Raw genomic sequence first — 22,401 nt, forward strand, 5'->3', positions numbered from 1 at the left:
ATGGAATCTAAATCTTAGGAAATCATTAACAATTTTGTAAGTCATTTGTTTATACATCAGATACGCTTTTTCACTCCTCTATTCATGCAAAGCAACAAGGAAAAACCTGACTTTTATTAGCACAGCTTTTAGTTTCTCTACTGGCAGATTTAGATAAAATAGCCCCGAGAACTGCTTTTAAAAGATAGAAGCCTATAAAACTGAGAGTCATTACACTCCAAAATATGCTTTATTATACCAAGTTAAAAATAAACTGGTTTCAAGAAAAGCCAGCTACTCAAAAATATAATCTTTTAACCTCACTGCCCTTGCTATAGCAGTTTGCTCTCCTTCTATTTCTTGACACACTGCTCTGTATAATTACGTTCATTTATTTTGTAACATTCTGTTTGTACATGCGAATACCAAAGTTTCTATTTACATATTTTATTTTTCTGAAACACACCATGGTGTATCATATTGGCTCAAATGCGCAAACGTAGGATTGTAGGTAACAGTGGCCACTTATTTTTCCTAACACAGAAATACATTTTAAAGTAATTTCTAGAGAACTGAGTGCTTCAAATCCACTTCAAGCCCTTTCACTAAAACTCTCTCACAATTTAATAAATTTCATTCATGAAGTCCTCATCCAGACTGAGGTCTAAGTCTCCTACCTCAAGTTTACTCTATGTCAGGGTCCTACCATTGTTAAAGCAAGTTGACTTGCGATTTACTTGTAAGTTATTATTTTTTTAATGTTTTTATTTATTTTTGAGACAGAGAGAGACAAAACATGAGCAGGGGAGGGGCAGAGACAGAGGGAAACACAGAATCTGAAGCAGGCTCCAGGCTCTGAGCTGTCAGCGCAGAGCCCGACGTGGGGCTTGAACTCATAGTGTGAGATCATGCCCTGAGCCAAAGTCGGAAGCTCAACCAACTGAGCCACCCAGGCGCCCCAGATTTACTTGTAAGTTAAACTAAAGCTCTGAAAATAACTTTACGCCTTTACTTTTTAATCATCATTAAATAAGAACAAGTGGGAACCAAGTCATCTTGGGAAACCTAACACTTGGGTGTTCTGACAAATGTCAACTGACAATGGTTTCCAAATCCCCTGGGGTCTTAGGGTGAAGTTAGGATGAGTGAGGGGCGGGCCTGGTTCCTGGTTTCCAACCCTGCCTCTGGACCTCTCCTTTTATCTTATTTGTATACGCCACCAATGAGTTCATTTTGCCTGCTTGCTCTTTTTTCTCTCCTCCACCTCCCTTTCTTTGTTAGGAGTTACATAATGTGCAGTCCTTCCCTTCTCCATCTGCACAATTCAGCCCTACAGACGTTAGGTGGGCCAGAACAAAGCAGGGGTCTGTGCAAAGGAGCAGCTGGTGTGGGGTGTCAGAGACTAGAGGAGGGTGTGTGGAGGGGGTGTGATGGGTGGGGGAGGGCAGATAGCCTGGTACAAGGAGTCAGAGCCCAAAGACAGCAATGTGTCCACATGGGGGGAGCAGCTTGGCCTGGTGGCTGGAACCTGAGCAGAATGAGAGAGGGTATCCTTCCATGGGAGCAGCATAGTTCTCTATCCCAAGCATGGTGAAAAGGTCATTCACACAGGAGGAAGGCTGGGGGCCTGGTGTCAAAGCTCAAGCAGGGTGAGGAGGGTGCTCAGGTATGAGGAAGTCAGAGACCTCACAGGGTGAAGTGTCCTTGTGTGCGGATGGCTCAGAGTGGGATGTCAGAGATAGGCAGGGTGATGAGAGTATCCCCACAGAAAAGGGGTCCACTAATGAGGACTGGAACCCAAGTGTGGAGGGTATCCATATGTGAGGGCAGCCTAGAATGAGGTGTTAGAGAACAATCAGGATGAAGACATCCACAGAAGGGTGGAAGTGGGGGAGGCCCAGCATGGGGTATTAGAGCCTAAGTGGGATAAGGGGGCATCCATGATAGGAAAAGCCTGGTATGAAGCATCAGAACCTGAATGGGGTTAGAGGTATCCATATGAGAGGTAGCAGTGGTGATGAGAGACAGGTTACATACAGGGAGACTGATCAAATAATTTAAAAATACTAAAGCTAATGAGAACCAGTCTTTTACTCTCAGAGAAGAGAGAAACCCTATAGTGTTGTTATATTTGGAGTATCAGTATGAAGTCATAATTTCAATAGAGATAGGTAGAAATCTAGATTTCTATCTACACACATAAACACACACACACAAATCTAGATTTCTATCTATGCACACACATACACGTTCCCTAGATTTGTCTCCTAAACGGGCCTGGGGGTGGTACTCTTCCCAAAGCAACAGGCACACCTACTGCCCAGACCTTGGCTTTAAAGCACTCTCCACTAAAAGACACAACAGCTCTTTGGAGAAATGGCCAATTCCTGGGTTGGGGCAGGGAAAATTCAAGATGAGTCTAGAACATACTATTGTAGCAAAAATGTAAAGGACTCAAATAATGATTTGTCAGTAGACCACAGGAGCCAACTTGCCACTGACCAAATTTAGGGACAATAGGAGCATCAAAATAAATTCTGATAATAAAGGGTAATGAAGTATGGTTCCTGGGCCAGCAGCAACAGCAGCACCTGGAAACTGGTCTGAAATGCAAATTTTCAGGTCCTACTCTGACCTACAAAATCAGGAACTCTGGAGATGAGAGTCTAGCAGTCTATGTTTTCACAAGCCCTCCAAGGCATTCTCATACACTCAAGTTTGAGAACCACTGAACTAAGAAACCATGAGTCCATTAAAGAAACGAACAAAATGAAAGTTTGATGAGGAATATAATTTCTACATAGTCTCCAAAGTAGAACTTCACAAAATACGTATCAGAAAAAGTGACTTTATAATGAAAAAGTCTAGCATATACCACCCAATGAAGTGATCAAAGTGAACATAAGTAATGGGACAAATTGAAATTGAGCACACCTGACATGATGAGGAAACACAGCTTCTGTGATACTCCTGCTACACAGATGCGTAACTGAATTTAATAATAAGGAATTATCAGACAAACTTCCACTGAGGGTCATCCTAAAGATCACTGGTGCATCATCTTTAGAAATATCAAGGTCATGAAAATCATGAGAATCGTGAGTTTAAACAACTCATTCTTTTCCACAGTAGTAGACACATTAAAAGTGCTCAATACATGTTCATGAGGTACAAAGTTTGCCTTAAGTAGCTCTGGAATTTTGGTTTCTTCAAGTCATCAAAATATTCCTATAAAATATATGAAAAATTTAAACTTAACAGTTTTACCCTATTACTTTCACAATAGTTTAAGTCATAATAGTTTATCTTGGGGTGCTTGGGTGGCTCAGTTGGTTAAGCCTCCAGCTCTTGGTTTTGGCTCAGGTCACAATCTCACGGTTCATGAGTTCAAGCCCCCAGTCAGGCTCTGTGCTGGCAGGGAAGAGCCTGCTAGGGATTCTTTTCCTGTCTCTGCCCTGCTAGCTCATGCTCTCTCGCTCTTAAAAAAACCACACACACACACACACACACACACACACACACACACACACACACACACAGACACCAAAAAAACAAAAAACAAAAAAACTTAGTTTATCTTGAGACATTCTGATAGTAATTGGAGTACAAAGCCAAATATATTTTAAGGCAGCTCCAAATAACAATAAACCATGTCATCAGCATATGGAATATTTTTCTGAGTCTGCCCGCAATACATCCAAAAGGTTTTACCCTACTGGCTTGAAACAGAAGGCTGATAGGAACGCACTGCTGTTTCACTTGCCTGGAAATTTGCTAATGAATGATTTAATTTACTAGGAAATCATTTCCAACTCTAATTTTGGAGGTAATATTAAGGATATGTTCTGGGTATCAATAACCAAGAGTCCTAATCAGACACAGAGTTAAAAGAAAACACTGGAGTAAATCTTCATGATCTTATGTTAGGCAATGACACCAGAAGCACAATCAATAAAAGAAAAAATTGATAAACTGGACTTCATTAAACTCTTGTGCTTCAAACAATACCATCAAGAAAGTGAAAAGACAACTTACAGAATGGGAGAAAACATTTGTAAATGGTGCTTTTGATGAGAGTATCGTATTCAGATTACATAAATAACTCCTACAACTCAGTGATAACAACCTAGAACAAAGGATGTAATAGACACTTCTAAGAAGACATGCAAATAGCCAATAAGCACATGAAAAGATCCACACTGTCATTAACCCTTAGGAAAATGTAAATGAAAACCAGAGAGACTTCACATGCTGTAATCAGAGACAGCAGGTGTTGGGAAAGAGGAACCCTCCTGCACTGCTAATGGGAAAGTAAAATGGTGCAACCACTTTGGAAAAGTTTGGCGATGCCTCAAAAAGTTAAACATAGAGGTAACATATAACCCAGCAGTTCCATTTTGAGGTATATACTCAAGAGAAAGGAACACAGGTCAACACAAAAACCTGAACACAAAATGTTCACAGCAACATTATTCATAATAGCCCCAAAATGGAAACAACCCAAATGTCAACTGATGAATAAATACAGGACATCCACATCATAGAATATTATCCGGCAATACAAAGGAAGAAGTACTCATGCTTGATACATGAAGGAAACTTAAAAACATAAAAAGTGAAAGAAACCAGTCACCAAAGACCAAATAATGTATGATTTCATTTGTGAGATGTCTAGATAAGGCACATCTACAGAGATAGAAAGTGGATTAGTGGCTGCTTAGGGTCAGGAGATTGGGAAAGGAACAAGGAGAGACTGCTAACGGTGCAGCATTTCTTTTTTATGGTGATGAAAATGTTCTGGAAATAGTGGCATGGTTTTAGAGAATATACCAAAAGCCACTGACGTTTATACTTTAAATCAGTTAATTGTGTGGTATGTGAATTATATCTCAAAGCTGCTAAAAATAAAGAATAGTAAAGTATGTATTTTCTTTAAACACTAAGATAACAGGAGTATACAAAGTCTGATTAAAGTGGTACTTACTGCTACTTTGTTCTTGAGAAAACTACTAGAGAATACTGCAATCATTTTAACTAGTATAAATAATGTAACAATAACAGTTTGGATGCTGTATTTATACCTACAAATATGCTTTACTAAAAGTAGAAACTAATGCAGTGTGACAATTCTGTATTTGATAAATTTCAAATCAAATGTTAGCAATATTTTCAACCAACTTCCTCTAGTCTTCAATTCTTGATAAATTAAAATGACAGGGTTATCATGCCAACCAATTGTATATATGAGTATACTGTTGTAAAAATTTTCAATTAGTGCAGATGCCAAGTATAACGTAATTTTTAAGAAATTTGACTTGATATTTAAGAGAATGCCACTTCTTAAAGTGGTACAAAATGTACAAAAGGTACAAAAATGTACCTTTAAAGTTTAGAACACCCAACACTAAATCTATGGAGCCTGACAGAACAGATAATTAATAAATGATCTAAAATAGTTATATTTTTTATTTGAGAGAGCAAGCACACGTACAAGCGAGGGAAAGGCAGAGAGTGGGAGAGAATCCCAAGCAGGCTCCACCCTGTCAGCCTGCAGCCACACAGAATCCTATAAATTGTGTGTGAGATCATGATCTGGGCCCAAATCAGAGTCGGACGCTCAACCAACTGGGCCACCCAGGTGCCCCAAGGCTTTCTTTCAAAACTAAGTTATTTTAGGGGTACCCGAGTGGCCCTTGATTTTTGGCCCAGGTTATGATCTCATGGTTCCAGGGTTCGAGCACTCTGTCGGGCTGAGTGTGGGGCCTGCCTGAGATTCTCTCACTCCCGCTCTTCCTCTGCTCCTCTCCCCTGCTGGCGCACAATCTAAAAATAAAAATTTAGGGGCGCCTGGGTGGCGCAGTCGGTTAAGCGTCCGGCTTCAGCCAGGTCACGATCTCGCGGTCCGTGAGTTCGAGCCCTGCGTGGGGCTCTGGGCTGATGGCTCAGAGCCTGGAGCCTGTTTCCGATTCTGTGTCTCCCTCTCTCTCTGCCCCTCCCCCGTTCATGCTCTGTCTCTCTCTGTCCCAAAAATAAATAAACGTTGAAAAAAAATATTTAAAAATAAAAATTTAAAAAAATAAAAGATAAAGCCTTAAAATTACCGTCAATAAAATTTCATGCATTTTAATCCTAGACTTCACTCTTAAGTTTTATTTATCTTGTAAAATGTATAGCCATCTAATACGTGTGGATGTGTAAATCATTGCTATTATACGCTTTAAAGATACAACAAGTATTTGAGAACAAAATTAGCCTATCTGAGAGAAAAGAGTGTGGCTAAAGTACTAGAACCTTTCAAGAATCATTAGGTATACAATTGAATACTTATAATTGAATATTACAATATAAGAATTTCAGCCTGAAGGTAATATAGAAACAAAATGACTTTAACTATGGACATTTTATGTACTGTAATAAGGTGTATTCAATTTAATATTTTTGGTTGGCATCTATGGAATCTTGCTTCCTTTACATCAAAAGTTACCAATTTGGTTAATGTACTGCAGGTACAGTCCAAGTAAATTTTATTCAAGAGGAATGGCATGAGAAATAGGCACCAAAGATTTACAGAAGCTTTAAACATTACAGAACAAGTTCTGGAAGAAAATACATCTTGGATTCCATTTTGCATGTAAACTCTTTTATTAAAAGGAGGGAAATTTTGTTTACTGCTCTGTCCCTAGTGCTTAGAACAATGCTTGGCACATAAAAGGTACCCCACAGCTACTGAAAGACGTAAAATATGCAGAATATCATTACCTTAGAAAGGGAGAAAAATCTTCAAGTCACAGTATGCAAGAAACAGAGAGTTAAGTTGTAAAATATTTTTTATTGTAAAAACAGAGTCAACAAAGGTTGACAATGCAAATGTCATCCCAGATTTCCCCTTGGTTTTTGAATTTGCTGGGTTCCTATGTACCAGAAAGTCTCCATTAGCACTTCTCAGGCTTCATGGTCTTTTTGAGATATGTTGATTAATTATACTGCAATTATACTGTATATATTGCTTGGAAACAAATGTCCATATGATATTAAAACAAACAAAAAAAACTGTTGTGGCTTTGTTTCACATTTCCTACAGGGAAATCTATGTATCTCAGATGCTTTCACAATCTAACAGTAAAGTTAGTGCCTTAACCAAACCCAAAAATTCTCCGTCACATTACTGAATCAAACAGTCATGACATCTGCAATATATCCAGATTTAAATATTTAAAAACACAGAAGTTTGGAATTTAAAATAAACTTTAGGCTGATTTCTTCATATTTGAAAGACTGTAGTTATTTGCAGCATACAAATGGAGAGAATAGTGCAAAATGCATCAAGTTTTATATGATAAATATACTTTCAACCTAAATGGCTGCCTCAAAAGCAAAAAGTGAAAAATTACTAATTCTCAAAAGCAATCTAGGCTGACTCAATGAAGTTTACAATTTAGAAAGATCAACTGCTACTCTATTTCTATAGATTGCAAAATGATTTCAGAAACAGATTAACATATAATTGTTTTACAAAAATAGAAGTATCATTTGGGACTTTACAAAACTTTATAAAATATAACACTATATTTGCAAATTCAAGATAGTTTCACACTGAAATAGACAATACTTCCACCAATATAAGTCTAGTCAAACTTAACTGGTCCATCTTCATCATTCTTACACATTATTTCTTCCAAGTCTTCAACCCAAGTAGATCTATGCTCTATCGTGGGATTTTTTTTTTTTAAAGAGATTGTTTAATTTCAAAAGTTTTGTAAGATTTTCCATTCTAGAAATAATGTGAAAGCAGATGAATTTATACCTACAAATATGCTTTACTAAAAGTAGAAACTAATGCAGTGTGACAATTCTGTATTTGATAAATTTCAAATCAAATCCCTAAGAATGACAACCTATTAATTTAAAATATATATTTGACAATTTGGTACCTATAAAACATAAAAATATAATCACAACTATTTTATGGAAAAATATTCATATAGAATGAAGAAGCTCTAAATTTAGTTATTTGTAGCTTGCAGATGAGAAGTATTTTCTAATTATACCCATTCATAAACGCTCATTTTATCACCTCAAAGAGCACCAGTGTATTTTCAAAACAAACTAAAAGTGAGAAGGTAGGGGCTTATTTCATTTAACAGTGCTATTATGATAAGGCACCACTCGGTATACGAAAAAGCCGAACAAAGTATTTTCAAATCACGTTTTTTTGTTACTGGTGTCTTAACCATTACATAGAATGGTTAGGAAAAAAGCTAATAATATTAGCTAACTGCGTTATACAACTTTTTCCATCATTTTTTGCTTTTAGTATTTCCATATAACAGAACATATAGTAAACATCAATGTAATACATGATCTGTTAAAAAAAAATCTTTTCTCAACCTTCCAACAAAATAATCTAAAATTAAACAAGAATAAGAAACCAAAAATTTATCTGGTAGATTTGCAAAAGTCTATCCCTGTAGAAGAGCAGGGAGTTGGGTGGGGGTGGGGGGGCAAAATGACAGGACCTATTTTCTATAGAATATATCGAGGCACATAGGTTAAAAGATTCTCAGGCAAATTCACGGCTAGAGCAAAACTGAGAGAAAGCTCAGAATTCTATGTTCTCCCAGAGCTGATTTCTCAGGTAGTCACACCCAATTAAATATTTCAAAATATGTCCTTAGTCACTGCTATCATCATCATCATCATCATCAGATACATCATTTAAAGGAGACTTCAATGATTGACTGTAAGAGTCTGATCTAGTAGGCTGGCACGTGGCCATGTCCCCGGTGGAAAGCAGGTCATAGCAGAAGTCACAAATCCGCACAGGCTTAGAGGACTGGCTTGGAAGAAGAAATCTCTTTTCAGAGCAGGGCCCACAGACAACAAAACCACATTTGCGGCAATGGTGACGACGATTAACAGGTGTGAATTTTGCTTTCTGACAACGCATACATACAGTTGCCTCAGAGTCAGGAACCCAGACAGCAGCATGTTCATTACTGGGTGTCTTCCCACTTTTGGAGAGTAAGTCAGTAACACATTTATTTATGTGATTCATCCATTCTGATTTCTCAGTGGCAGTGGCAGCATAAACTGCAAATGATTTAGTTGGTGTCTTGATAAGCCATCCATTCCTTAAGTCTCCCTCATCTTTGATGGAATCAATAGTGACATTTTCCAGGGGAATAATATGTTGTTTGTTATATTTTTTCTTCTGGATGACAATATTGCCATATACAAGAATATCATTAAATAAGAAAAATTGCCTTGCTTTGGGCTTTTTTCTGCACAACTTAGTCAATACTCCTTCTCCAATAAGAACCCTTCCTGGTATAGTTAAGGGTTGACCAGCTGCTCCAAAACAGTTTTCTACTATATTTATACGTCTAGTATTTGCTTCACTGTTTGCCAAGCGATCCACCATCTTCTGCTAGTAGCCTTTGGGGAAAAAAAAAAAAAGAAGAAGAAATTAGCACATAGAAATTGGAAATTCATGTAAGTTAAAGATTATATAACCTAAATTTAACAAATCCATACTTTTACTTATAGGCAAAATACTCCAACAAAATTGTTTCCCTCTAAGAAAATCACAAAGCATACAAAAAAGGTTAACCATCTCAATATAGCACTATACTACTGACTTAGGTACTTATAAAAAGCATAAACTTCTTACAGACATAAAGGAATAAGCAACTGGATGATAAATAGAAGTCCTCTCTGCAAAATAATAATCCCAGTCCCATGAAATTTAATCTCAGAGGGGTTCTGAAGAAGAGGACCAAATTCTGTAAAAACTAAGAGAAATTAATTAAGCTATTACCATTGAGCTAAGGCCTTATTCCTCTCATCTGGATTACCAGACTGTCTCCTGATGTGTCTCCTTGCCTTTGGTCTTGCCCCATAAATCAATCTTCAGGCAGTGATTTCTCAAATGCAAATCTCACCATGTCATTATTCAAAAGAACTCCCTTTGATCTACAAAATGCAGAATTTTTAGCACAGCATATAAGGCTGTTCATTATCTTGTTCTTGCTTACCCTCTTAGACTCATCAGAAGTCACTCTTCACCTCAAACTTGTTCTAAGAATATCCTACTATTTACAGTCCATTTCATCACATGTACCTTCTCTTATGCTGTCGTATATCCTTTAATACTTACTACTCACAGCTCTTACTGATCCTTCAAGACTCAGTTTAGGTTATATCTAATTCAGAAGTCTCCCTTAAACTCTATTAGACTAAATACATTCCTCTATGCTCTTTACATTCCATGTACCTTTTGGTTTCATTCTTACCAAAGGATGAAACCTGTCTCCTTCAAAGGCTGCAATGGAACCTAAAAGACAGAGGCTATCTGATCTTTATCTCCGAAAATGACACCCTCCGGCACAGCAAAGGTGCTCAAAAATGTTGACAAGAACATTTTGGTATTTCATATTAATCTAATCTTAAATGACCATAGATTTAATCTCTAGATCCAATACTGACTTCATTCAAGTCCTTGAGTTGTGCCTTATTTCAAACTTACTAACCTAATACTACCACAACCAAGTCATATTAAAGAGGAGCATTTAAAGTTTAAAGATTAAGAACACAGTCTAAATTCCAGTATTCAGTTCATAAATTGATGATACTGTACCCCTTTTTGGTCTCCATTACAATGATTCTGATTATTCCTGAATTTGTCTCTCCTCCAATCTTGGGTCCTTATAAGGTTCTCTTGCCCTCCACAAGGGTAGGCTCTGCCCTTAAAGTTGTTCCAAAGAATTTATATGACAATGCATGGCTCCAAACTGTGATGACTTTTCTAATTGCAGCAAATGTGCCAACCAATTAAAGGTCTACTGTTCTATGCACAGTGCGTCACAGGAGAGGAAATAAAAACACCTCATTAACACTAAAAGAGTCTCAATCTCATTCGTAATTCAATGATATACAACATTAGGATATTTTTTACTAATCCAATTAACACAAATTTTTTAAATTTCCTAAGATGAAGTACTACTGAGGATACAGGGAAACAGGCACTCTTGTACACTACAGAAAATATGTACACTCACTGATCTAAGTATTTTATCAAAAGAAATTCCAGTCGAGTGCATAAACATATGTGCAAGTATATCCAACATAGCACTGTTTGTAACACACACAAAAAAGTTGGAGAAGCTCCAAATGTCCACAAGAGAAACTGGCTGAACAATTTATGATACACCCATAATAATATGCTAAGTATATGTTAATAATGAGATAGGTCTAAACATAGTGATATGGGAAAATGCTCAAGATATTTAGGTGGGGAAAGAGTTGAATGTCATAATCTCATTTGTTTCAAATATATACTGTGTTTCATCAAATCTAAGATACTATAAGACACATCCTCATTTTATGTGCCACTGAAAATGAAAATGCTGACAATTACATCATGGCATACCCCTGATTATATGACACCCCAAATTGAGACATCAGTAAAACATGTTCATCTTTACACACAGTGAAATATGGTTTAACATATAATCATAGGCACTTATAAATATGTAAGCACACACATAGAAAATAAAACTAGAAAACTATATAATGTCAACAATGGTTACTTATCTCTAAGAAGTACAATTATAGATAATTTTCATACTTTACACTATCTTCAAACATTCAACAAGTATTTATTTTGTTAATCACTGATCTAGGTGCAGGAGAAAAAATAATACACAACACATGCAATGTCCTTGCTCAAGGCTTACATCCTAGCTGGTGAGAAGGGAAACAGAAAACAAAATCGAGAACCAACTTGTAAATTAATGTACTGATTTTTTAAAGTGATTTTTAAAAAAATGTTTGAGAAAGACAAAGACAGCGTGAGCAGGGAAGGGTAAAAGAGAGAGGGAGACAAAGTAGGCTCCAGTCTCCGTGCTGTCAGCAGAGAGCCCAACGCAGGGCTTGAACTCACCAACCATGAGATCATGACCTGAGCTGAAGTCGGGTGCTTAACTGGCTGAGCCACCCAGGCACCCCTTAAAGTGATTTTTGAAAAAACAACTAAGAAGCTACTCAGACTAGATGGTCAGGGAAGGCCTTTCTAAAGTGGTATTCTTTCAGCTGATAAGGAGGAACTAGATACACAGACATGAGGTGTGGAGATAGAGAAGTATATTTCAAGCAAAAGAAGTAACTGAAGGTCCTAAGGCAGAAGAGATTGGTGCTTTTAGAGAACTGAAAGTATCTATTTATTCCCATCTAAATCAACTGCAGATTTTACTTCTTTGGACATACAGATATTAATCAGCTCAAATGCAGTGCAAACAGGTTTCCTATTATTGCTACTACTGGAATTAATACCATCCAAATTTGTGCAATACTTTTTACATTCATTATTTTCTGACTTTAATGGTCTCAAATTCCTGTGAAGTAATTAAACAAGTTTTTACATCTTCCAAAGAAGCATCTAATAATATTTGCTGAAATGTGAGCTGAAGGAGAAACTAAGGCACAAAGACAGACATTCAATAATGTCCAAGGCAAAACAGCCTGGAAGTTATTCTACTCATTGGGAGTCCAAGCACCCAGCTGAGCATTGCATGCATTACTGTATATCCTACTCAGGGCAACCTTACAATAGAAATGCACTATTAGCTCCATTTTATAGATGGGTAAACAGATATAAAGGAGTTAAGAACGCTGTCCAAGGCTGTCACAGAACTGGGGCTCCAATGTGTTTCCTCTGTGCTGTTACCAGTATATTATGGTACACTAATTATTCCTTAAGGCTCCATTGATTCTACAAGAATTAAGAAAGCTATTGCTAACCTTTGGACCTTCACTGCAAACCCTAAAAAAAAAGAAAGAAAAGAATACCAACTGGAGAAAAACTAACCTGAAAGGACAAGTCATCATACTTTATTTAGCCAGTCTCCTGAATGGATCATTCTTCAAATTTTACAATTTTAAGCCTGAATCTCTGTTCATAAATCTTGCCCCATTTAAGAATGAAGAAACAAAAGAGATGTTTGGGCATTATTAATTGATATTTGGCTAGAACAAATAGCTTTCAAAGTTTGACAGTGACCCACATAAAAAATACATTTCATACTGCAGGATTACAAATACATACTCATAATTCTTCCAACTATAAATAATGTATTCTGTTATCTTCATTTATTTTAATGATAGTTGCAGGCCCACTTGATTGAGTTCACTAATGGATTGTGACCTATATTTGAACAACAATGAACATAAAGACCTCTCCATTATCCCTGTTGGTCCTAAAATATTTCTGTATGGACATGAAGAAGGACATGAAGAAGGGAAGCACTGAGCTAAAAAACCCAGGAATACACAAATGCCCTATGTGCACAAGCACACACACAATACAGAAGTAGTTGAGTATCCAGCAGGGACAGCACATAGAGGGATGGGAGAATAGGGGGAAGTCACCAAAAGCAAAATCAAAGTACCACTTTTTGCTGGATTACTGCTAGGTACCCCAAAGCAAGGTTCTTTGGTAAACTGGATTAGGGTACTACCCTTTCACTCAGGGCCTAAACAGGGCCTCTGCCTTCCCCCAAAGGCCAAATTCAAATTTACCAAGAGCACAATGAGGTGCCTCAAGCAGTAAGAACTCTTAAAGACTTTTGTGAGAATATAGAATGTAAGATTACTTAGCCAGCCAAGGAAGGAGTCCTTTGCATAACTTACTCAATGAGGGGCACAGAAAAAGGAGAAGACAACTCTAAGACGTGGCCTAATTAAATTTTTATCTACTTTTCTTAGGAAGGAATACCACTGACTATAGGAAGAGTTAGGAAGAAAGCTTCCCCATCCTCTGGCAGAGAGGATTTCTTTAGAACAGTTTCCAAGAAATAAAATTACTTGGTCAAAAGGCATGAATATTTAAGGCTGTTACCTTTTACAAAATTTCCATTCTGAGAGGTAACACCGATTTACCAAGCAGCACAATGACTGTACATACCTAATCTTGTCTCACATATTTTTCCTCAAAAATGTCAGCAAACTAGATACCAAAAATGGCATGTCACTCTATTACTTTCATTTACTTTTTTTATTTAACATTTATTGAACACTTTTTAGATGGCATTCTTATTCTCCTCTCAGAGCAGAGTCTACTGAAGGAGAAAGGCAGTAAACGATTCTGAAAGGTGAAGTGCAATGAAGGAAATCAGCAGGGTGTCAAGATACAGGGAAAAACTCATTTACTAAGTAATTCAAAAAGGGTTCACTGAGATGGTGCAACACACTGAGTCTTAAAGGATAGGGAGGTCAGCCGTGCAAAGGACTTAATACTACGGGCAAAGGTCCTGAGACAAAAAATAATATACTACTTTTTTTTTTAGTATAATTTACTGTCAAGTTGCCTAACATACAGTGTATACAGTGTGCTCTTGGTTTTGGGGGTAGATTCCCGTGATTTATCGCTTACATACAACACCCAGTGCTCATCCCAACAAATGCCCTCCTCAAATCCCATCTTTTACTTTTACTTTTAATTTAATTCAGTGTTTTATTTCAGAGCTACCTAGTGAAGCCAACCACTTTCTAAAGTGTTTATTAACCACCCATATTTCTAAGCTTGTATATTTAGGAATTATTCATTTGTATGAGTGTTTCACACATAAAGGCTATTAACCCATTTATTTCTTTGCTTTTCCTAGTATATTAAACTGTATTTTATGGTGGTTGACACAGAGGCAGTTTTATTTCTTAAACTCAGACATTTCCCTTTTTGAAATTACATTACTCCTAAGCTCTCCTTATCCAGATATCAGGTGCACCTACAGGTTTCATCTGCTATTAGAAAGTAGAGCCTTCCCAGGAAACCTTTTGTAAACTGAAAAGGCTAAAAGCAAAAAAGCAATTCCCATTAATTTATCTGGCAACATTTTTGGGTGTTCCCAGACCAAAAAAAATCCCCCACTTTTAGGCTTTTCTGATACCTTAGGACAAATCTTGCTAATGGATACACAAAAATAAATCAAGATAAAACACAGATGCATTACCTAAGACACAGTTCAAAACTATGGTGGCTTGATGCAGAGATGCTGAACTCCAGGAGAGGAGCTTGGTGGTGCCACTGTCACTGCTCGGGGTATGTACTAACTCTACGATGGCTCACTGCAAAACAAATACTATTTTCTTTCTTTTCTCATTTCTTTTCTCTTTTTTCTCTTCTTTCTCTTTCTCTATTTTAAATGTTTATTTTTGAGACGGGGGAGGTATAGAGAAAAAGGGGGACAGAGGATACAAAGTGGGCTCTGCAATGACAGCAGAGAGCCCAATGCAGGGCTTGAACCCACAAACCGTGAGATCACGGCCGAAGCCACTTAACCAACTCAGCCACCCAGGCGCCCCTCTTTATTTATTTATTTATTTATTTATTTATTTTAATTTTTAAGGTATCTTTACACCCAATGTGGGGCTCAACCTCACAACCTGGAGATCAACGGTTGCATGCTTGGGGTGCCTGGCTGGCTCAGTCGGTAGAGCATGTAACTCTTGATCCTGGGTTCATGAATTTAAGCCCCACATTGGGTATGGAGCCTAGTTAAAAAAAAAAAAAAAAGAGAGAGAGAGAGAGAGAGAGAGAGAGATGCATGCTCTACTGACTGAGCCAGCCAGGTGCCACAAAAAAAAACAAACACTATTTTCACTTGTTTCACCTTTTTTTGTAAAAATAAAAATCTACCTTGGGTTTCTTTCAGCCAGTGAACAGAAGTACTAATGTAGGTCTTTCATAAAGTTCAAAAAGTGGGGGATACCTGTATTTATTATCTATGTTTACAATATGAACTTTACGTTTAATTCTGTTATCCATCTGAAATTTATTCTGACATAGGTAAAAATTCCTTTTTTCTTTTTGAACATTTGCATTCTAAAAGAGCTAGCCAACTAACTGCTTTAGAATGGCCAAATACTAAGTGACCTCAGGTTTCCTCACTTGTAAATGGGAATAATAGTAGCAACAGCTTTGTCAGGAAGAGGATTAAATGATAATGCATATAAAATGTTCAGCAAGTAGTCAAAAAGTGGCAACATTTATTAATGGTATTAATCTAAGCTACTGATTTACAACACCCTCTTTATAGTGAACTTTTATATATTCTAACATCTGCTTCTGGGCTGTTTGGTCTAATCCATTATCCTGTTTTCTAATTCTTATGTGATTACCATGCATCTGGTAGGACTAGTCTAGGCTCTCCTCATTACTTAACCTTTTAAAAACGTCTTACCTAATCTCCTCTGTTTATTTGTCCAGGTGAAATCTACTAGGAGAGTACTTCCCAACCATAGCTGCACACTGGAACCACAGGAAAGCACTGACTTTCAATATACTGGAAAAAACCAACCATCTCAATCTAGTAAGTTCAAAATACCCCTCTTATGATATTTTAAGCCATTTTATGACTAAGTTATAGAAATAAGAATAAAGGAATAAAAAAAAGATTTTTTTTTAATTAAATTTTTTTTTCAACGTTTATTTATTTTTGGGACAGAGAGAGACAGAGCATGAACGGGGGAGGGGCAGAGAGAGAGGGAGACACAGAATCGGAAACAGGCTCCAGGCTCTGAGCCATCAGCCCAGAGCCCGACGCGGGGCTCGAACTCATGGACCGCGAGATCGTGACCTGGCTGAAGTCGGACGCTTAACCGACTGCACCACCCAGGCGCCCCTAAAAAAAGATTTTAAGAACAATCTTTATAAGACTTTAAACAGCAAATTTCTTATCCCACATTTGTTACTGAAGGTATATATATCCAAAAAAGCAACTAATTGCTCATAAGTTATAACACCTGAGTCTACAATATATTCATTTCTTTTGTAAAAAATTTAAAAAACTATTTTTGGGAGAGGGAGGAGAGGGGGAGGGGGAAGAGGGGGGAGGAGGGGACGGGGGGGGGGGGGGGAGGGAGGGAGAGGGAGAGGGGGAGGGAGGGAGAGGGAGAGAAAGAGAGAAACAGAGTGAGAGTGTGAGCTGGAAAGGGTCAGAGAAAGAGGGAGACAGAATCCAAAGCAGGCTCTAGGCTCTGCGCTATCAGCACAGAGCTTGAGGCAGGGCTCAAATCCACGAACCTTGAGATCATGACCTGACCCAAAGTTGTTGGCTTAACTGACTGAGCCATCCAGGTGCCCCTGTAATATATTCATTTCTGTCTTCAGTACTGTTTATTTATTAATTCTGAGTTGGAAAAACCTCATCTAGAAAATCATCTGAACACTCAAGAGATTTCACTATAATGATTTGCCAATATTATTAGTTTAAGTATTGCTGTTTCTTTACACTCATCTTCTGACTAGTTCTGAAATGCCTACCTCTTCTGATTTTTTTCTTTGCAGTTAAAGATGGAAAATTAAAAATTAAAAAATCTAAATTCTCAAATATGTTAAATGTAGGCTTAAAATAAACAAAAGAATAAGAAGGATGAATATCTGCACACTGTTTTTGTATCTTTTTGAAAGATGATGCAGTACTTTTGGCAAGGCCATTATAAAACCGAAAGGTATGATAGGACGCCAAAATAGTTAAATGCTTCAAAATGCAGAAAGGCAAGATCATTAAGATCCCGTATAGAGAAAAAGAATCACAAGCAGGCTTCAGGCTGCATGTGGAGCCCAACATGGGGCTTGAACCAGGATCCTGGGACCATGCCCTGAGATGAAATCAAGCGTCAGATGCTCAACAATTGAGCCACCCAGGCACCCCTTACTCTACTTTTTATTAAGTAATTTTTTTTTTGTTTTGCAGATCTCTAAAAAATAAAGGTTACCAAACATCGATTACTATGATAATTGAACTGCTTAAAATAGAAATTCAAAAACCAAAATGGAAGGCAATGGACTAATGATAAATACAAAGGGTTACAGAAATACTGATTCCTAGGTCCCTCCCCCAAAATAAAATATTCTAATTTTATTGGTCTGGGGTATGAAAGGTATGGCTGGACACTGGAATACTTTAAAGCTCCCTGGGTAACTCTTTATTTTTTATTTTTATTAAAAAAATTTTTTTTACTGCTTATTTATTTTTGAGAGAGAGAACACAAGTGGTAGAGGGGCAGAGAGAGAGAGGGAATCACATAATCCAAAGCAGGCTTCAGGCTCTGAGCTGTCAGCACACAGCCTGGGGATGCGGGGCTCAAACCACCAACCGTGAGATCACGACCTGAGCTGAAGTCAGACGTCAGAAGTCAGACTGCTTAATCAACTGAGCCACCCAGGCGCCCCTCCCGCAGGTAATTCTAATGTGCAGCCAAGGTTTAGGACCATTTTTCAATTACAATAACTAAAGAACAAATCCACTAAAATTTTTATGGACTTCATGCTACAACCATATGTTAACTTAGAGTAAGTTCCCATCTTCCTTTTTCTTTTTTAAGATTTTATTTTTAAGCAATCTCTACACCCAACATGGGGCTCAAATTCACAACCCCAAAATCAAGAGTCACATGCTCCACTGAGCAAGCCAGCCAGACACCCCAACATCCTAAATTTTTATTGGTCCTAGCCAGGTTGATAATCTCTTTTCCTAAGGTTTCAAATCTTCCTTGGTAGCCCAATAATTTTGTAGGTTTCTTCTAACAAGAGACATTTCTTTAGTAGGTTCCCAGGTATTTCATGCTTTTTGTTGCTATTTTGAATCTAATCTTTTCCCCATTGTATTTTCTAATTTGTTATTATTACTATTGATAAGAAAACTACTGACATTTCTCTTTTTCTCCCCAATGCCCAGCCATTTCACAGAAATTTATAAATTCCCAGTTTTCCAAATGACTTCCCCTTTGTCTTCTTTTTTAGCAAACAGCGTCTGGCAGCGCTATTTCATAGTTACAAAGGGAAGAACTAAGGCAAAAGAATAAAAAACAAAAAACAAAAAAAAAAAAGAAAAAATGATAAAAACAAAAAAAAACCTTTTAACTTTCATAAAGCCAGATTTACATACCAATTAAAAAAATTAAACAATCCAAAGCCTCAAGTTATCTCCTTCACAACTGCAGACAAGAACTACATTTCAATTGTTCAAGCTCCACCTTAGTCTTTGGTTACATCTTGTTTCTGAATATGCTCTTCAGTGGAGGTCTACCACCTGTTAAAAATGTAACACTAGAAGAGGCAAAATTTCTTCTAAAAAAAAGAGAACACTACTTACAATGGAGAAGAGAGCCCAACAGTCACAATACTACGGCCCAGTTCTCAATGAAAATCAAAACTTATTATCTCATCTTTGCAGTTAAGTTTAAAACAAAAAGTCATCTAATTAATTTCCTACACATACCCATGACATCTGGTATCAGTGAACTTCAATATTCAACTGTGCATTATAGTTGGAAAAACTAATAAACTATGAACCAAAAGACCTGGATTCTAATCTCAGCTCAGGCACTAAAATGAGAGATTTCATAAAAATTACCTAACTGCTTAGGGTGGGGGCATACACCATTTTACACACACACACATTTTAAATTTATATCCAAGTTAGTTAGCAGATAGTGCAATAATGATTTCAGGAATAGAATCCAGTGATTCATCCCCTATGTATATATAACACCCAGTGCTCATCCCAGCAAGTGTCTTTCCTAATGCCCCTTGCCCATTTAGCCCATCCCCACCACAACCCCTCCAGCAATCCTCAGTTTGTTCTCTATTATTTAAGAGTCTCTTATGTTTAGTCCTCCTCCCTGTTTTTATATTATTTTTGCTTTCCTTCCCTTATATTCATTTTTGTATCCACATGTTTAATTCCACATCTGTTTAAATTCCACATGTGAGTGAAGTCATATATTTGTCTTTCTCTGACTTATTTCGCTTAGCGTAATACACTCTAGTTCCATCCACGTTGTTGCAAATGGCAAGATTTCATTCTTTTTGATTGTCAAATAATACTCCATTGTATGTATATATGTATATATATATATATATATATAAATATATATATATATATATATAAATACACACACACACACACACACACACACACACACACACCACATCTTCTTTATCCATTCATCTGTCGATGGACATTTAGGATCTTTCCATACTTGGGCTATTGCCAATAGTGCCTCTATAAACATTGGGATGCATATGCCCCTTTGAAACAGCACACCTGTATCTTTTGGACAAATACCTAGTAATGCGATTGCTGGTTTGTAAAGTAGTTCTATTTTTAATTTTTTGAGGAACCTCCATATGGTTTTCCAGAGTGGCTGTACCAGTTTGCATTTCCACCAATGGTGCAAAAAGGTTCCTCTTTCTCTGCATCCTTGTCAATATCTGTCATTGCCTGAGTTTGTTGATTTTAGTCATTCTGACTGGTGTGATGTGGTATCTCATTGTGGTTTTTTATTATTCTTTTAATGTTTATTTATGTTTGAGAGAGAGACAGAGCATGAGCAGGGGAGGGGCAGAGAGAGGGGGAGACACCAAATCCAAAGCAGGCTCCAGGCTTTGAGCTGTCAGCAGAGCCCAATGCAGGGCTTGAACCCATGAACCATGAGACCACGACCTGAGCCTAAGTCAGACGCTTAACTGACTGAGCCACCCAGGCACCCCCTCATTGTGGTTTTGATTTGTATTTCCCTGATGATGAATGATGTTGAGCATTTTTCATGTTGTCTGTCATCTGGATGTTTTCTTTGGAAGAGTGTCTATTCATGTCTTTTGCCCATTTCTTCACTGGATTATTGTTTTTTAGGCGTTGACTTTGATAAGTTCTTTAGTTTTTGGATACTAACCCTTTGTCCAATATGTCATTTGCAAATAACTTCTCCCATTCTGTCGGATCCCTTTTACTTTTGCTGATTGTTTCCTTCACCGTGCAGAAGCTTTTTATCTTGACGAGGTCCCAATAGTTCATTTTTGCTTTTGTTTCCCTTGCCTCCAGAGACATTCTGAGTAAGAAGTTGCTGTGGCCAAGGTTAAAGAGGTTTTTGCCTACTTTCTCCTCTAGGATTCTGATGGCTTCCTGTCTTACATTTAGGTCTTTCCTCCATTTTGAGTTTATTTTTGCATATGGTATAAGAAAGTGGTCCAGGTTCATCCTTCTGATGTTGCTGTCCAGTTTTCCCAACACAATTTGCTGAAGAAACTGTCTTTATTCCACTGGATATTCTTTCCTGTTTTGTCAAAGATTAGTTGGCCATATGTTTGTGGGTCAATTTCTGGGTTCTCTATTTTGTTTCACTGATCTAAGTGTCTGTTTTTGTGCCAGTACCATTCTGCCTTGATGATTACAGCTTTGTAATACAACTTGAAGTCCAGGATTGTGATGCTTCCAGCTTTCGTTTTCGTTTTCAGGATCGCTTTGGGTATTTGGGGTCTTTTCTAGTTCCATACAAATTTTAGGACTGTTTGTTCTAACTCTGTGAAGAATTCGGTGTTATTTTGATAGAAACTGCACTGAATATGTAGATTGCTTTGAGGAGTATTGACATTTTAACAATATTTTCTCTTCCAATCCATGAGCATGGAATATTTTTTTCATTTTTTGGTGTCTTCTTCAACTTTTTTTTTTTTTCAACGTTTATTTATTTTTTGGGACAGAGAGAGACAGAGCATGAATGGGGGAGGGGCAGAGAGAGAGGGAGACACAGAATCGGAAACAGGCTCCAGGCTCTGAGCCATCAGCCCAGAGCCCGACGCGGGGCTCGAACTCACGGACCGCGAGATCGTGACCTGGCTGAAGTCGGACGCTTAACCGACTGTGCCACCCAGGCGCCCCTTCTTCAACTTCTTTCAACTAGCTTGCTATAGTTTTCAATGTGTAGCTTTTTCATCTCTTTGGCTAGGTTTATTCCTAGTTATTTTATGGGTTTTGGTGCAAATGTAAATGGGATCGATTCTTTGATTTCTCTTTCTGCTGCTTCATTATTGGTGTATAGAAATGTAACCGATTTTTGTGCACTGATTTTATATCCTGTGACTTTGCTGAATTCATGGATCAGTTCTAGCAGTTTTTTGGTGGAATCTTTTGGATTTTTCATATACAGTATCGTGTTGTCTGTGAACAGTGAAAGTCTGACTTCCTCCTTGCCAACTGGGATGCCTTTTATTTCTCCGTGTTGTCTGACTGCTGAGGCTAGGACTTCCAATATTATGTTGAATAACAGTGTTGAGAGTGGACATCCTGTCGTGTTCCTGACCTTAGGGGGGAAGCTGTTTTTCCCCACTGAGAATGATACTAGTGATGGATCCTTCACATATGGCTTTTATGATCTTGAGGTATGATCTTCTTAAATTTTTTTTTTTAATGTTTATTTATTTTTGAAGGAGAGACAGACAGAGTGTGAGCAGGGAAGGGGCAGAGAGAGAGGGAGACACAGAATCTGAAGCAGGCTCCAGACTCTGAGCTGTCAGCACAGAGCCTGACGTGGGGCTCAAACTCACAAACTGCAAGATCATGACCTGAGCCGAAGTTGGATGCT

At 37.6% G+C, this 22,401-nt stretch overlaps 1 protein-coding gene across 6 annotated transcripts in view; it reads right to left on the reverse strand.

Moving 5' to 3' along the window:
• Positions 1 to 6,788: 6,788 nt before the first annotated feature.
• PLEKHF2 (pleckstrin homology and FYVE domain containing 2) overlaps positions 6,789 to 22,401 on the reverse strand; it is a 28,364-nt gene continuing 12,751 nt past the window's right edge. For 4 of the 6 annotated variants that reach the window (XM_019822915.3, XM_023248253.2, XM_023248254.2 and 1 more), the window contains exon 2: positions 6,789 to 9,414. In XM_019822915.3, coding sequence (XP_019678474.1) covers positions 8,651 to 9,400 — 750 coding nt within the window. In that variant the 5' untranslated portion in view covers positions 9,401 to 9,414 and the 3' untranslated portion in view covers positions 6,789 to 8,650. Of the gene's footprint in view, positions 9,415 to 9,796; positions 9,952 to 10,615; positions 11,826 to 22,401 lie in introns of those variants that run through there. The other 2 variants (XM_019822916.3, XM_003999986.4) reach the window with 2 other exon arrangements.

Source organism: Felis catus, chromosome F2 (genome assembly GCF_018350175.1).
Source record: "Felis catus isolate Fca126 chromosome F2, F.catus_Fca126_mat1.0, whole genome shotgun sequence".
Taxonomy (NCBI): domain Eukaryota; kingdom Metazoa; phylum Chordata; class Mammalia; order Carnivora; family Felidae; genus Felis; species Felis catus.